This window comes from Gastrolobium bilobum, unplaced genomic scaffold (genome assembly GCF_033153095.1).
Source record: "Gastrolobium bilobum isolate Gb01-03AN ecotype WA unplaced genomic scaffold, APGP_CSIRO_Gbil_v1 utg57423, whole genome shotgun sequence".
Classification (NCBI taxonomy): domain Eukaryota; kingdom Viridiplantae; phylum Streptophyta; class Magnoliopsida; order Fabales; family Fabaceae; genus Gastrolobium; species Gastrolobium bilobum.
The window spans coordinates 44813-62841 of record NW_026899029.1 but is presented as its reverse complement, the minus strand read 5'-3'; the positions used below and the strand labels follow the sequence as shown (position 1 = coordinate 62841).

Here is an 18029-nt window from a genome sequence, read left to right as displayed (position 1 = left end):
CTTGTGTAAACTGATGTGAATACTATGTACACTGTTTATATAATAGAAAAAAAACTATACAATAAATTTAATACCAATTTATTACAATAAATATAGCTTTCGAGTGTAAATTTTTGTTAATATATAATGTTGTATATTCATTTTTACTGAAATTGATTATTAGTGTGTAGATCTTAAATAATTGAATATTAATTTTTGAAAGATTATAATAATAAATAAATATACTTTTGATATTATACAAAAATTATAGTATATAAAGCCAATAGTTTGAAAAAGATATTTGCCGGTTTAATTTTTTTTTTTTTTTGGTGAGGAATATTTGCAGATTTTAATTAAAGAATAAAAATGACAACTAAAATGTGTAATATGAAAAAATATTTGTCGGTTGTCATAAAATTTAAAAATATACATTATATGAAAACAACAAAGTAAAACTAAAATTTGCGTGTTAAGGTTATAAAAAATAAAATGTATAATATCACTACTAAATTTACTATAAATTCACATGAGATTAATAATGATGAAAACAAAAATATAAATTAAGTATAAAAAATAATATATATTTAATATTAATATATATGTTTTATTTATTAATAAAACATTTTTTTAATTATGTACTTATATATAGTGTAAATAATAGTACAATATGTGACTAAAATTTTGGTTCAGCGGACTATTTCCCTCGTAAGTGAAATTTTTGTTCCCTCTTACCAACTTGGAACATTTCCCTCCTATGTGAAAGACACTCCTCTCAGAATAACTTATACGCAATTGTCTCCACACTTAGCGATTTTTATTCTGACTGCAACCCTAGACTCCAAATGTGTCCAAATTTGGCTTTTTACCTTTTGGAGATTAAGAATCCAATTTCTTAATCTCTCCCAAATTTCCCCCAAAGCCCTAACCTCTCATTCACAGTGTCTCTTTCACCGTTTGCCCTAATCTGTTATTCAACCAATTTGGGCGAACTGTTCGAAGGTATCATCTCTTCTTCTCCGTCTCTCTTATTCTGTCTCTCATTATCGTTTTCATTTGCTCTCAAAATGTGGTTTGCACCTCTCATTCACAGTGTCTCTTTCACCGTTTGCCCTAATCTGCTATTCAACCCATCTGGGCGAAGTGTTCGAAGGTATCGTCTCTTCTTCTCCGTCTCTCATTAGGGTTTTCCAGGTAAAATTTACTATTTTGTCTCTCATTATCATTTACTCTCAAAATGTGGCTTTGGTATTTTTTTTTTCGTGTAAGGTTTTGAAGTTTTTTTTGTTTGCTCTCCTATTTTGTCTCTCATTTTTTTTTGTGTAATTTTTTCTACTTTCTTTTTTCTTTATTATTTATTGGGTTATTTATTGTTATCTTTTTTCAGAACATAGTAGTTGAATTTTTTGTTTTTGTTGCATTCTAGAAAGACTAAAAAATTATCAAATAATATGATTCAGTGGTTTGCTAGTAGGAATAGTAGTTCAATTTACTGTATAAGAATAAAGCATGGACCCCATTATCCTAATTCAGTGGCTGTGGTTGTTCTTGTTGGTGTGGGTGTTGTGTGGGAAAATGAGAAGTTGATGGTCATGATTGTAAGAGCTGATAAAGAGAAATCTGGGTGTGTCTGGCAGTGATTTTGGTGTCCCTGAGTTTTCTCTGTAAATTATAATTTATGCAAATTTTGATTGTATTTAGGTATGCTTTAAATTAGTTACTACTTGACTAAGTTCTGAGAAATAACCTCATAGCTGTCTTAAAGAGTTGAAATTTATTAAAATATTTGGAATCTACTCGTCTCAAAGAAGTAATTAGGATTGGAACAGAATCCAACAGTGTTGGAACAGAATTCAACTGGCCGGGTTAAAGAAAACCTCCCCAGTCAATAATGGGCTTTTTTAAAGTCTGACTATCCCAAAGGTTTAAATTAATTTGAATATGCAAATAAGAGTGACTTTTTGAGCAAGTAAAATGTTAGTTTCTATTTGACGAACTAGTAGGAGAAACAAAAAAAATGAATAAACGAATCAAGGAAAACACACGTGAGGATAATAATTCAGACAAGTCTAACATTGCAGATGTTGGTCTAAGTGTCCAACCAGTTCAATTAGACCAAAACTACCAGTAGAAGCTTCTTTTGCTGAAAAGTTGGACTTAAAACAACTCAATTCGATTTTAGCCATGGGTTTCAGATACCTATGGCTACTGATTCGATTTTAGCCCATAAAGAGTCAACCGTTAATTTTTCGAGAATCTTTTTATTACTGACATTTATGGTCTTTGACCATGGCCACTGTCTTTATCTGACCAAATTGAATTCTGGATTCAGCGTCCAGCTTCGTTCATTCAATATTGATATTGTTTTTCTACTTTCTTTTAGCAAACTCTCATCATTACTTGCTGCTCACTATTACCAAAGTGTCTCTTAAATATATGTACTAGTTAATTAGTCAGAAGGATCAGACTTTTTAAGTTAAAATGTTCTACATGGCATGACTTATTTAATTGGTTACATCAGAGTCAAAATGTTCTACATGGCATGACTTATTTAAGTTAAAATTTAATTTAATCCAACCTATTTACACACTTACTTTTTATGGAATTGTTTCAAATCCTAAACTCATTCCTTACTTTTTAATGGGATTGTTCCATGGCCATAAGTAAGGTAACGATAAATTTTATAAATAGATCATTTTTTCAAAATGTTTCCTAGCCATTTTGTTGAGTGCTTTTTCCATTTTGTTCACATGAATGTTTTGTTCAGTAACCCATGCTGTAATGTGACTTTATAATTATTGTATTTACATCTTCAGATTAATAATTCAGTGGAAGGCTCATTCATTTTGTTGCAGTTCTCAACCGATCTTGTGAAGTATCTTCTTCAGTCAACCACAGGAAGATAAAGATTTGTGTGGTATGTCTTGTATTTGTTGTAAATTATTAAAAGTTTCCTTCCATGTTTGGCATAATTGTGTAAATGATGAGTAAAATATCGGTATGTGGTACATCAATGATGTAATTATAACAGTGTTTGAATTTTGATTTTATTTTTCCTGTGTGTTGGACAAGTAATTATTTCTAATGCAGCATAAGGTTGCATTAGGTTAGCATCATAATGGTGCATTAGGTTAGCTTAATTTATTTTCTCTTTCTGTAACAGTAAGACCATATTCGGTATTCGTTAGACCAAAACCCACACCCTGAGTACAGAACCTAAACTATATGGTTTTCATATACGTAATACCCTGCTTTTAAACAGGGTCATTTGACACAAAAATATGGTTTTTTCAGTGTCGATGGACAAATCATGGATTGCACAACCACGAAATACTGTTGAATATCAACAAGGCGTTGAAGGTTTTATTGATTTTGCGGTCACACACAGCTCTGCTGAGGGTTTGATATTATGCCCTTGTTCACGTTGTGGTTTTAGAAAGTGGCAGCCAAAGGAAATAGTGAATGACCACTTATTATGCTCCAAATTTCCTGAAGGTTACACTTTTTGGGTTTTTCATGGAGAGTCACGTATTGGAGAAAGCAGTAATTCCAGTGATGCAAATGTATCACATGGAGTGGAAGACAACGTAATCCATGAGGATCCAATACGCAACATGGTAAATGATGCTTTTGGGGTGGATGGGCAGCAAAACAGTGGAGACACGACAAATGATGGACATGAAGAAAATTATGGAGGCAAAGAATTTTACGAACTAGTCAAAGATGGAGAACAACCGTTGTATGAAGGGAGTAAGAAATATTCAAAGCTTTCTTTTATTGTGAAGTTATATCATATCAAGTGTTTGTGCAAGATAAGTGACAAGGCGATGTCTTTAATATTGGAGCTAATACACGATGCATTTGACCATGCAAAGATTCCTTCTTCATTTTATGAGGCAAAGAAAACTATTACGAAGTTGGGATTGGATTACCAGAAGATACATGCTTGTCCAAGAAACTGTATGTTGTATTGGGGTGAGGAAAATGTAGACATGCAATTTTGCAAGGTTTGTTCTTTATCTAGATGGAAACCTTGTGCCAAAGGAGGTGAACCACAACATGGAAATAGCACGCGTAAAGTGGCTGCCAAAGTTGTACGTTATTTTCCACTTAAACCACGCTTGCAAAGATTGTTCTTGTCTACAAAGACCGCTGAAGACATGAAATGGCATGCTACAAATGGTCACAATGATGGTTCCATGAGGCATCCCAGAGATTCAGAAGCTTGGAAGCATTTTAATTCATTACACACAACCTTTGTTGCGGACCCACGCAATGTTCGACTTGGTTTGGCTACGGATGGTTTCAATCCTTTCGGGCATATGAGCTCCAGTTACAGTGTTTGGCCAGTTATTCTAATTCCATACAATACGCCTCCATGGTTGTGTATGAAGTCCACATCATTTATTCTATCAACGATTATACCGGGCAAAAAAATGCCCGGAAATGATATTGATGTGTACTTACAGCCGTTGATGAAAGAGTTGCTTGAATTGTGGAACGAAGGTGTAGATGCTTATGATGCCTCGACACGGGACATGTTTAAGTTACGTGCAGCTTTAATGTGGACAATTAGTGATTTTCCTGGTCTTGGTAATCTATCTGGGTGGAACACACATACTGGGTTAGCATGCCCAGTATGCAACTTTGACTTTGAACCCACTCGTCTTTATCATAGTAAGAAGTGGTGTTTTATGGGCCATCGACGTTTTCTTCAACAAAGACATCGGTTTAGATTGAACAAGGTTCGATTTAACGGTAAACAGGAGCTGCGCAATCCTCCAAGGATATTATCTGGCTGTGAAATCCTTGAACAACTTCAACATGTTAATGTTACCTTTGGTCGACCACCCGAAGTTAGCAGAAGAGGGAAAAGGAACCGAGTTGGTGATCGTGATGCACAAGGGAATGCCCAACAATGGAAAAAGAAGAGCATATTCTTTGACCTTCCATATTGGAGACATAATTTATTGCGCCACAATCTTGACATGATGCATATTGAGAAGAATGTATGCGATAATATCATTTACACGTTGCTTAATGATTCTTCAAAATCAAAAGATCATTTAAGTGCTCGAAGAGATCTACAAAGAATGGGTTGCAGGACTGACCTTTGGCCAAATGACAATGGAAAATATCCTCTAGCAGTGTATACAATGACCAATCAAGGGAAGAAGGCTTTTCTAAAGACTTTGCGGAATATCTCTGTACCTGATGGTTACGCAAGCAACATATCTAGGTGCATTGATGTTGATTCTATGCGAGTGAGTGGGATGTTGAAAAGTCATGATTGTCACATATTGATGGAGCAACTACTACCATTGGCTACGAGAATATCATTGCCTGATAATGTATGTAGCATCTTGATTGAATTATGCTCATTTTTCAAGCAACTATGTGGTAAGGTGTTGAGTGTTTCGGAACTGGATAATATACAACGTCAAGTTGTGCTAACCCTATGCCATATGGAAATGTTATTTCCCCCTTCATTTTTCACCGTCATGATTCATTTGATTGTTCATCTTGCTGACGAAGCTAAGCTTGGAGGTCCGGTTCACTATCGGTGGATGTATCCTATTGAGAGGTATTTGGGACAATTAAAATCATATGTTCGTAATAAGGCACAACCAGAAGGTTCAATTGCAGAAGGTTACCTTATGCAAGAGATCTTAACTTTTTGCTCAAGGTACTTGGACAATATTGAGACTCGGTGGAATCGACCTAGACGTGTTGATGATGCTCATGATGATATACAGCCTCAAACGCGCATTGATGTTTTTTTCCCCAAAGTAGGTAAGCCAATTGGTGCATCAACATTTTGCAATCTCACTAACATGGAAAGATTACAAGCACATAGACATGTGCTTACCAATTGCCCACTTGTTGAAAAATATCTTCAGTAAGTACCTAGGTTTTTGACTAACAATTTCTTGTCATTGTTTAAGTTATTAGGTTTTTAAGATTTAAATGAAGTTTTTATTTAGGGAATTTAGGACAGATGTTAAGAGGCAACTAAGGAGGACTACTCGAAGTCAAGCAGAGATAGATAAGCGGGTTCATAGAGAGTTTGTAGATTGGTTCTCCAAACGAGTGAGTTAACTAGCAAAGATTAGATACACCTTTAGTGTAATAATTTATATAAAATTCTAAACATTATCATTAATACATTTGTCTGTCTAGATTATTGTAGATATCAACAATATTGAGGAATCAGATGTAGCTATCATGCTTTCTCTTGCTAAAGGTCCATTTTATGAAGCTAGAAGGTTTAATGCATATAATGTAAATGGCATTAAGTTTCGGACCTTAGAAAGAGACAACAACCTGAAAACACAAAATAGTGGGGTTTATGGGACTTTTGACACTAGAAGCTACTCAAGTAGTAAAGATGGCCAAATGATATGTGGGGGGGGGGGGGGTTCCTTATTATGGTAAATTGATTGACATCATAGAGATTAATTACAATGGTTTATTCACAGTGGCTTTGTTTAAATGTCAATGGGCTGATACCACTACTCAAAGAGGGCTAAAGAAAGATAAAATGGGATTTACGCAAGTAAACTTTTCAAAACTAATACATACTGGTGAAAAAGAAGATGATGAGCCATATATTAAAGCTTCAGAAGCTCAAATGGTGTTTTATGTTGATGATGAGAAAGAAAAAGGTTGGAGCATTCCAGTTCATGTAAAGCCACGAGACTTGTATGATATGGGTGAAGACGTTATGACATGGACTGGCCAATTTCCATCACAGAACTTGGATCAGGTTGATGTCGATGACACAACACCTTTACAATTATCACGACCTTTCACGGATGATGACAATCCAATTGTCCTTGCTAATCTAAACGAGGATGAAGAAATGGAAATATCATAATACTTTGCCTGAATATAGTTATAACTTGAGCAGATTACAATTTTTTTTGGTATTGTATTGTGCTTAAGGTTAAGTGGTGTTTTTTGTTCACATCACTACATCATTTTTTGTGATAAACAACTTATCAAAGTTATTTGCAAGCAAAAATATGTAAACATTATGCTTTAAATAGATCAAAATATGTACATGCTGGATGAAATTAAAATGTCTAAAATTCCCAGTACATTCTGATTTGCAGGTATAATATGCGCAAGTTAAAGTAGCATGTTGTTTTTCACTGATTTAAATTTTAAAACAGAAGTTGTCATGTTGTTTTTTGTTGGTGTTACTAATTACCTGGGATTTTTATGTTCTGTATCTATAAATATGTATGCTTGCAAACATTCTTATGTAAGCAGGACAATGGCATGTACAAAGAGGTTCACTAAAAGGACCAACTCGACAACCTCCAATGCTAATGAACTCATAAGCAATGAACAAGAACAGAACATAAACTTGCAACTTTCGACTGAAGAACTGAATAGTTAGCCACATCACATAGTGGTCCACCAACAAGTTCCTTCTGCTCAATCTGCTGAATCTGCTCCTACACATGGTGCATCTTCATCTGCTCAACCTACACCAGCAGTATCTCAATCTGAATCAGTTGGTCGTCAACCTGAGGACTCAAATCCAAGACCACGAAACCCTTCCCAAAGGACATGCAACAAGTATTGGGTTGTTGATGTGTTAGGTAACTCCGTCTGATTTACCTGTATTGCATTCTTATATAATGATATACTTGATTAAACATTCTCACTTATATGTAACTTTCATTTTTGGCACTTGCATTAACAACAATGTAATAGCTGATAATGGAATGGCTGATGAGGAGAGATTATGTGTGCGGGATCTTTTGGTACTTCCTCCTCATAAGAGGGTAGTTCTTGAATGGAATGAAGACAATTAACCTGTTGGGGAGGCTGCTGGCCTATTCGGTGGTTTTTTGGGACACATTGCATGTAACCCTAACATATTCCCTATAAGTTATGCAAGGTGGCCTGACGTACCTAAGATCTACAAGGACGATGTTTGGGTCAGCACTATTAAGGTCAGAATGCTTTTTTTATTTTCAAATAGGTTCCTGTTGTAATTATATTAATATTTACAATTTTTAGCTCACTTTTCTCTTGCAGAAGAGATTCGTTATGGATAATGATGACCACTACCATTATTGTATGGGCAACATGGGTAAGAAATGGAAAGACAATAGGTGGAGACTAGCCAATGAAATATATGAGAAAGATAAAAATTTTCAAGAAAACCTTGATCTTTACCCTGAAGGCATGACAAGAGAACAATGGGCAAGTTTTTTGACATACAAAACAAGTGAGAAGGCAAAGGTAACGAAGGATGCAAAACCGCCCTTGTAGGTTGCTGTCACTTGTATTCAAAATTAATATGTTAATTATTTTGTTTCTTCCATCATGCAGAAGTATATTATTATCAATACTGCAAATAGACAGAAACAAACAATCCCACACACACTTGGCTCAAAGACGTTAGCAAGGAGGAAAAGGGAGCTGGTATGGTTTTATTAAAATGTTTAATCTTTTATCATGTCACTATTTTGCTTCTGTAATTAATGGAAATAATGGGCTTGGTGTCATGGCAATTGTCAGGAGATACAAGAAGGACGCAAATTTAGCAGAGGTGAGATGTATGCTGTTTCTCATATCAAAAAGGATGGCAATTTTGTGAATGAGGAAGCTAGGCTAAAAAATGTATTAACACTTCCTTGTAATTTGTTTTTATATCAATTTCTAGCTTTGAGGTACACTTTTACAAGGTTCTCATGCCCTGTATGTAGGATAATTTAATTATAGAGATGGATAAAGCCAATTTCGAAGATGAGGCTTTTGTAAATGTGTTTGGGAAGGAGCACCCAGGTCGAGTTAGAGGCATGGGTTTTGGGGTGGTCCCAAGCCAAATCCGTAGAACATCTACCAGTTCAGCCTCAACTTCTTGTAGTGGTCCTACACAAGCTGAGTATGATGCCCTGAAAGGAGAATTGGACACTATAAAAGGCAAGATGGCTGAGTTTGATACATTGAAATCGCAAATGGCACATTTTACTGAAAATTTTGTTGGCCACTCACCATCTAATCAGGTATATGGCAGTTTTTCTGTAAATTACATATTCAGTGTGACTATATTTTTTTTTCCTTTGTAAAATTTGTGCTATTAGTGCAAAGCATTTCAGGTTGTGGTGTGGCACCATTGTCCTTTGGCTGTTCTGATATTGTTTTCATTCTTCAGATATTTATCATTTATTGAACTTGAATCGACATTGTGCTTAAAGTTTGGTAGATATATATATATATATATATATATATATATATATATATATATATATATATATATATATATAGATATATGGTAGGCTTTTCTGCGAATTGCACCTTCAGATTCACTATTTTTTTGTTTCCTTTGTTACCTCTGTGGTACTAGTGCAAAGCATGAAGGTTGTGATGTGGTATTAATTATCTTTGGCTATTCTGATATTGTTTTCATTCTTGATATATTTATCATTTATTGAACTCGGATTGACAGTGTGCTTAAAGTTTGATACTGTTCCAAGTTGAAAAAACTGGAAATATGGTTGTTGACTGTTCCAACTTGAAAAAACTGGAAATATATATATGGTTGGTGACTGTTCCAACTTGAAAAAACTGTTCTATATATGGCTGCACTGCCAATATTGTTATTTTTATTGGAAGATGAATTACAATTGTTTTTTTGGTAAAATCTAAGTTTCCATTGTACTTGATATATGTCACCACACCTGCTATATATGTACTCCACTGTTGGCCTTGTAGTGTTGTGACATTATATAGTCTGAACTTCATAGATGCTGATTCCTTCAGTTTGCATAAATTTTTTTGGAATGGATTATATGGTTGCTGGGATACATATTTAGTTTGTATGGATTATATGATTGCTGGGATAAAGATTCAGTTCTGTTGGATTATTAGTGTGTATGGATTATATGGTTGCTCAGTTGCACTCTCTAACCTTGTTAAGTAATTCGTTATTGTTCTGTTCTACCTACTTATGGTCAGTTACTGCTTATGTCACTGATACATTTACCTAGAGCTGTTACCTCAAGTGTATATACTCCAGTTTTGTCAATAATAGAAATCTGATTAATTCTCAACCTCATTTTGCTTTATATTTTTTTTTGCGTTTTCTTAACCTTTTTCTTAAAATTAACTTATGGATTAATATATGTTTTCTTTTTTCCTAATATATCAGGTTGTTGACTTGGGCTCTCCTGGAATCAGAAAGTCCTCCCATGCTAGTCATGACCCTTCTGATGGGCCAACTATATCAAATCAAGCACCCCAACCACCAGAATCCTAATTTCACATAATTTGGTAGTTGTTCATTGAACCACTGTATTTTGGATATTTCAGTGGTTGTACATGGAATTTGGTCGTTTTGGAGTTTAACATTGTTGGTTGAATTCCAATGTTTTTCAAGTTAGGCAGTACCTGGATCTTTTTTTTGGATGTTATGCATATTACGTGGGTATTTTTTGGATGTAATTGATGACCTTGGTACGTTCTGCATGCAACCAGCTTGGTCTGTTTTGCTTTTGTATGTTAATTAAGCTTTGGTCAATATGTATGTCACTGTTTCCAAACTTAAAGAATGAATGATGTTTACTTTTTTGCATAAATATCCTCGATCCATGCATGAATGTTTATAAAGCCTTGATTAAAATAATACTATACTTTTTTGACAGGTTATCTATTTTGGTTTTGTATATTAACCTTTGGTAAATATGTTTCGGAATTTAAAGATGGAAGAATGTTTTTAATGTTTATGGGGTTATGCCCTCCTTACCTAACAAAAAATTGTTTACTTTTTTCTTTACTATTCTAATGCATCAATGCTTATAAACCTCTGATTAAAATAATAGGGGATTTTTTATTAAAACAAAATAATAATTCAAATTAATTTTAAGCTTTTTTTAAAAAATTATAAAGTTTAATATTGGCGGTTATAAAGACCATCCGCGAACTCCAACACGAGGCGGTTCACCCACCGCCAGAAAATATTTCACATTTTTTCGTAAACTATACTGACCGAGTAACAAGTCACGTTGAACGTTGCTGTATGGAAATAGCAGGCGGTTAGCCTAAACGCCATAAATTTTTGCTGACTACATAAACCACCCTCATAAGCATCGAAATATTGACAACTTTGGCGGTTAGTCGTACCGCCTGCAGCTGAGAATTTCATCATTTTTGGAATATCCTACGACGACCTTACCCGACGAAAGAACCGCCATTGTTATACTGTGGCAGCTGTTCCAGCGGTTTTTCTAAACCGCCTGAGAATGAGGTCTCAACCGTGGTAACAAAGGCGAATTGTCAACCGCCAAATGAGTTAAATGCAGGCGGTTGTGACCGCCTCTGATAGACAAAACAACCACCTTCGTTTGCACAGTTTGTTGTAGTGAATGAATAGTACGGTTGAATTGTATAGTCAGGTGTAAGACAGTAATGAGAATTGTAAAGAAATTATAATCTTGTGGTATATATATAGATACTACTAATAGTAGTGTGCTTATGAAATCGTTGGTATTTAATATGGATTGATAGACAGTGTGGAGGTATTTTCAATGTAAGGAATATTCTACAACCACCAAGGGTGGAAGTGATCAGTAAAATAGACGGGTTGTTATATCATTTTGCGTAGAGGTTTATGTGGGCCGTACCAGGAAATGGATTAGAACGGTGACAAGATTTTGTGGGTTATTAGTGTATAACAATAAGGTGAGATGGTATGATTAGAGAATGAGCTAATGTACAACCTGATGGGAAATCATGTGATTAGTGTATGAACTAAGTTACAATAAAGTGTGGAATTATGTGTTTAGCAAAAGAGCTAATATGTAATGTCAAAACAAAAATGGCAAGATTAGTTAATGAGTTGAGGTATAAGTGTTAGTGCAAGGATTGATATAATTTTCCAGTGCACGGATTGAGGTGAAATTAGTCCTCTGTGATAGGACGAATACGTTTAGAAGATCCCTGTGTGATGGGAAGTATATGTGAGATGTGTACTGAACTTTGAGAAAATTCTGGATTCACGGAATAGAGATTATGTTATGAACTATGCCAAGTGAATAGTCAAAGTAAAAGAGAAAACAATCTGTGGGAAGAATAAGCAAGGAAGGGATAATGGACTATGGATTTGAACAATAACATGACAGAAGGAACTATTGAGAGTTAAGAAATGTTTACGAAATTACGAAGAGAATGTGAATTATTATAATAGTAACTTACATGTAAACTATCAGTGAGAAGAATGAAATGAGATAGTAAAATGAATTGACTTATATATATAACAGGTGTATATTATACCACTACTACTATGGTTATGGGGATAGCCCTATGTGAATATACCAAAGATATTTTGCTGTTATATATACAGAGGTGAGACAGACACCAAATGGACAGGGTCCAAGTGTGATCTGGTGTGTACTGGGTACACGTTGATTGTGATATACAGATTTATTGTGAATATAAATTTCTCTATGCACTGGGTGCATGTGGTACGACATGATGTTATGGGCCCACAGGGTATGGTTATCTCCGTGTGGATTACGTTCCCGGAGACAATTGTTATCTTATATGAGTAATCGGTGACGAGGAAGTGTTCCGTATTGGTGTGACTGTTAGTATAGTTGAGTTGATTTATATAAATGCACCAATAAGAAACGTTGGAAATGCTAATAGAACAGGATAGCTAGTGGTAAGTTATTATTACGGCAGAGATCATATGGGTGGATTCTCTGATCGATGAGTTATTACATCTGGGGCCCTGAGGAAAGCAAGAGCTCGAGCGGTTAAAACCTGTGAATGTTGTTACCCACTGTATTGAGAGAGTTCTTCCATGTGATTAACGCAAAATATGAGGTCAGATATTTGTAAATGAACAAGATATGTCAGATTTGGATATAAGAGGTGAGGCATAGTGTGTAAGAATTTAGAAGTGTGATAGTGAAGCACTATTGTGGGTGTAAAGTAAGTCTGATGAAATAATTTCGGCTCCAAGTGAGGTAGTAAATTTGTTGGAATTCTCGTCTTATGATGAAAGAGATAATAGTGTGATTTAATGTTGACAGATGGAGTAAGTGTCCTTCTAAGAAGGCTGGTGATGATCAAGAGTTCAGGTTAAAACGGTGAATTATAAGCCCTTATAAAAGGTAAACTATGATGGAATCAAGCACGAATGTGCAATAATAGTTGGAAACGGGAATTGCGATCGGTTGCCTAAAAGTTGATAGCTTGGTTGTACTGATAGAGTGGATTGAGGAGTGTTATATATATAATCGTATATGCCGCTTATGGTGGAAAGTGTGTGGAAGATGCACAATGTTAATGTTGTTTTGGTTAAGTATTAATGAGGTATGGCCGAGTGTTTGTGGTAGCTTTGAATATTCCGAGAGAATGATATACCATTGTATAAGTAGTGGCAAGGATGGATTTAGTTTTATGTGACTTGATAATGAAGTTTCAAAGATTCCTATAGGATGAGACTTGCATGTGAGAGACATGACATTTTTAGTGGTCCATCAGTTAATAGTGAAAAGAGTGTGGAAAAATGATTCGTCCCAAGGTATTTGGTGGAAGTTAGTAAAGCGGTAAAGTAATAGTGTTTAGCGTCTGACATCCATGCTAAAATGATGATGGTTATGAAAAAGTGATAAATAAGTGGAACGTATGGTTAAGTTGCAACATCGGAATGGAATGAAAAGTTAAAAGTAATTAGTGGGTGAAAATATTAAGCATGAGGCCTTTTGTGGGGTGTCCCAAGAAACAAAACCGTGAGCCCGAGGGCAAAGCGGACAATATCATGCTACAGGGTTTGGGGCTGTTACATTAAGCATTTATGTTTGATTGATAATGTTTGATTGATAATGATTGATTAATAATGATTGATTGGTAATGTTCGATTGGTAATGATTGATTGGTAATGATTGATTGGTAATGTTGATTGGTAATTTGATTAGATATGATGAGTCAATAATGAGTCAGCATTGAGTTAGCAAATAAGTTAGCTGTAATCTGAGCCATAAGAAATTAATAAGAAAATAGTGTATAAAGCCAAAATCTGAGCCAGATACATCAATAAAGAATAAGGAAATAAATGCACGAAATCCATATCTGAGCCCAAAACTTCAACTATAAATAGAGGTCTAGCCTAACCAAACCAATTCACTCTTCAACATTTCTCATCTACTATTCTCTCTTCTTAGTTCAAAAACTTAGTTTAACTTATTTTATATTCTTCTGGTTACCAACCGGTTCTCTGCCCCAAATTTCTCTAATCTTTAGGTGGTTGTAGAGATTATAATCTATGCTCCACTGGTGAAAAATTTGAAATAGGTTATATATACGGTTAAAACTTAAAACCCTGTTCGGAGTAAAACCCTGTTGCGAGTAAAACCCTATTGCAAGCGTGGTCCTTCCCTGCGGTTCGGCGCTCTGTCTCTCTCTCTCTGTTGTTCGGGTAAGATGGTTTTTGTTTTGTCGTATTTTGCTTTGCTGGAAATTTAACTTCTCAATAATATTGTTTGATACAATTAGGAAGAAGAATGAGAACGAGTTCCTTCCACCCATTTTTTTGGAGTGGATCATCTCATGTGTAAAAGTGGTCATGTGGTCATGTTATTTGATCACAACCATTCATTGATGATGAGATAAGAGAGAGAAAAATATATAATTTTTAAATGAGTGATTGTGATCAAATAACATGACCACATGACCACTTTTACACATGAGAGGATCCACTCCCCATTTTTTTTTAAGGGGGAATGATTGCTTTTTTAAAGGTAGAAACTTTTTGTCTGCCTCGAAAGAGAAAAAATAGAGTGGGGTCTATTTATCATATTTATAGTTTCTCTCTCTTCTTTTTTTCTCTTCACCGCAGACAAATGATTTCGGACATGCCTTTTTTTTTTTAATATATACACGATACAGTTTTGTCATGAAAAATTATTATTATTATTTTTTTTGTTTTCTCATAAAGTTGCTTCTCTCTCAATAAAATTGCTTACTTAAAATTTCAGTTTTTTTTTTCTTTTTAAGAAAAAACCCTTTCGTTCCGATATGAATGGCAAACTGGGCGGGATTAGGGACTTCTTGGTTACTTTATGTGTTTTCACTTTTCTCCTCTCTTTTGTTTTTGAATAATTTTACTCTTAAAGTTTGCTTTTGAATAAAAAAACATCTATAGTGTAGAAAACACCATACTCTTCCTTAACAACTGCATGCCCCTCCTCCATTATTGCTCTTATTTAAACCCTTCAAAGTGTGATTATATTTGTTGTTTAAACAGGGACAATAATAAAAGAAACACATAAATGTATTAATGGTGATAAAGAGGGTATGGGTATTTTCTATATCACAGAGCCATTACTGTTTAAAAAAAAGGTTAAAGGGTATTTTTGATTTTAAAGCAAACCATAGGAATATTATTAAAGTTTTTCCCAAATTTTTTTATTTCTGGTGTCGGGGAATATGGGTTTTTGATAGTTTTGAGTTTTTTTTGGCCTGGATTTATGCAAGTTGTAAAAAAAAATTGTCCGAATTTGGTGTTTTGATGTCAATTTCTTTTTTAATCTAATTCACTGTATATGCATGCCAGTGTTTGTGTTATAAAAAATGTGATTTTTTTTTTGGTAATTTATAAAAAATGTGATTTACTTTGCGCAAAAATGTGTTTGATATATGGAGTTATTTAATATTTGATTTTTTTTCCTCGTATGGTGCTATATTTTATCCCTAAATTAATTATGCTTGTTGAATTGGGTTACATTATTTTTGCTGGGACTGTTGCTATCTTTTTTTTTTTGGCACCTTGTTTGGGCTATCCAATATGTGATTGATGTATTGTTTCTTTGATGCCTTTGCAGCAAAGTGTGCCTGTTGGATCCTAAGAATTTGGAAATCAAAACATTATCCTCAAACAATTTGTTTTAATACATCGTTATGGGTGCTACTAAAACAACAGTACAAGGTAAGAAATCAAATTTCAAGTTACTACTTACAACCAAAAGGGTTGAAGTTGATTCTGGATTGAAAAAGTATGAATTTAGAGAAAAAGCATCCCACTTTGATGAGAATGAGTGCTCTAATTCAAAGGAAAAATCCTCTATGACAGGTTCCATCAAGAGAGGACCACAAGGTATTATCGAGGGCCATAAAGAGAAAAGGCAGAAGATAGATCGGAAAACATCTCTTCTGTGTACTGCCATTCTGAAGAGTCTAACATCCCACAGACATGGCTGGGCTTTTAATAAGCCAGTGGATCCTGTGGCATTGAATATTCCAGATTATTTTACAGTCATATCTCATCCCATGGATTTAGGCACTATTAAATCCAAGCTGGAAAAAAATATTTACTTTAGCATTGAGGAATTTGCAGCTGATGTTAGATTGACCTTTTCAAATGCCATGACATATAATCCTCCTATGAATGCTGTTCATTTAATGGCAACGGAGCTCAAAAAAATATTTGAGAGAAAATGGAAAGACTTGGAGAAAAAATGCAAGTGTGAAAATGAGAATGAAAAAATTATGACTGGAGCAGTGAGGGGACATGTGAGAAAATTTTGTAATAGGATGCGTCCCCTGCAAAAGGATACCTTGCCCAAAAAGTTGCAAGTACCTGAAATGAAAGAAATTCAGAAGATTAGTTCATTGGATGGAAGACATGCTAAAGTAAGTATTGTTTTCTTCGAGGGAAGTAAGCCTCATTGGAATTTGCGAAAATGTAATACATGTGTTGGTATTGATGTAACATAATGTTGCTTGATATTGTGTTTTGCTTGTTTTATGTATGTTCATAATATTTTTTAATTGTGGCAATACTTTGATTATATAGGTTGAGGTTCCTAAGTCGTTAGCAAATTGATTCAGAAAAACTTACACAAAGGTACAAAGCATTAAGTCGTTACAGATTCGTTGCAAATGATTTGTGATATGTGACGTTCTACCTGTAACTTATTCGATAATTTGGAATGCACTGATGATGTGGATAGTATGTGAAGGGGCTGCAAGTTGTCTCGATAGTGAACATGGATGTTATACTTCTCACCTTACATCACCTGTTACTGATTCCCTTTCTAGAGAAGGTCAACTTTTCCATTTATGCTTCATTTAATTGCTACTGCACTTTATATTGTGAATTGGTACGACTCTAATTGCTATTTTTTTTCCAGAATGGAGCACTCCTGTTTATGATGTACTGTTATCACCCAAACAGGCTATCCGTGTTGCTACACTGAAGCGCCGCTTTGCAGATACTATCCGTAAAGCACAAAATGAAACACTTTTGGACCAGGTAAGGCTTTTGCATATCTTGGTTATGGTACTTTCTCCTTGTGTTTTAATAGTTTGTAGTTTTGAATGTAGCATTATTCCCCAACTCCTTTTTGCCTTTCTTTGTTTAGGGTGTGAAAATGAAGATGCAAAAGGAAAGGGAAAGGAAGCAGCATGAAGGTGAATATAGCATCTGTCATTTCCATACTTGGGGAAAAAAATTAATTTGGTTTAATATAACTTTATGATTGTTTTCATATTTAAATGCTCATTATCTTAGTTGAATTTTGATTTGGGGACTATGAAGCTTTATTTCTAGCTTTTATATAATATAAATGCTGCATTTTGCTTCATTTACACTGTTGTGGTAGCTGCAAGAATGAAAGCCAATGAAGCGTTTAAGCAGCAAAGAGAAAAAGAAAGAGAAGCTGAACGAGTCAGAATACAAAAGGTTTTGTTCTTGTATAATATATTTTTTATAATGGTTTTTCAAAATGACAACATGAAGTTTCACTCTATGTGTCTTCTTTGGTAGATTGAAAGAACTGTTGAGATACAGAATGACTTGACGATTTGGGAGGAGCTTGAAATGTTGTGTGGGGGTAAGCTGTGTTATGGAGACTTCAGCAGTAAACATTGCTCTAGAGTTGCAATGGATAAATCTCGTGCTCAAAACCCACTCGAGCGGCTTGGTTTATTTTTCAAGGATGACTATATTACCTCAGATGAAGATGTGGAGGATTTGAATGATTTGTGTTGAGAAATATAGTCCCACATTGGTCACATTAGTTGCACAT

General features: G+C 34.6%; 3 protein-coding genes across 3 annotated transcripts; all 3 read left to right on the top strand.

Moving 5' to 3' along the window:
- Positions 1-3275: 3275 nt before the first annotated feature.
- Positions 3276-6853, top strand: LOC133286368 (uncharacterized). The gene is made up of 4 exons (XM_061483772.1): positions 3276-5875; positions 5961-6066; positions 6157-6355; positions 6456-6853. Exons 1-4 carry the CDS (start codon positions 3276-3278, stop codon positions 6851-6853), a joined length of 3303 nt encoding a protein of 1100 aa, XP_061339756.1.
- A 402-nt stretch (positions 6854-7255) lies between these two features.
- Positions 7256-10255, top strand: LOC133286367 (uncharacterized). The gene is made up of 8 exons (XM_061483771.1): positions 7256-7262; positions 7395-7586; positions 7702-7772; positions 8029-8235; positions 8326-8418; positions 8515-8616; positions 8703-9002; positions 10148-10255. Exons 1-8 carry the CDS (start codon positions 7256-7258, stop codon positions 10253-10255), a joined length of 1080 nt encoding a protein of 359 aa, XP_061339755.1.
- A 5645-nt stretch (positions 10256-15900) lies between these two features.
- LOC133286366 (transcription factor GTE12-like) lies at positions 15901-17523 on the top strand. The gene is made up of 5 exons (XM_061483770.1): positions 15901-16657; positions 16953-17045; positions 17133-17254; positions 17364-17412; positions 17513-17523. The coding sequence occupies exons 1-5, from the start codon at positions 15901-15903 to the stop codon at positions 17521-17523; spliced, it is 1032 nt and encodes a 343-aa protein (XP_061339754.1).
- The last annotated feature ends 506 nt before the right edge of the window (positions 17524-18029 follow it).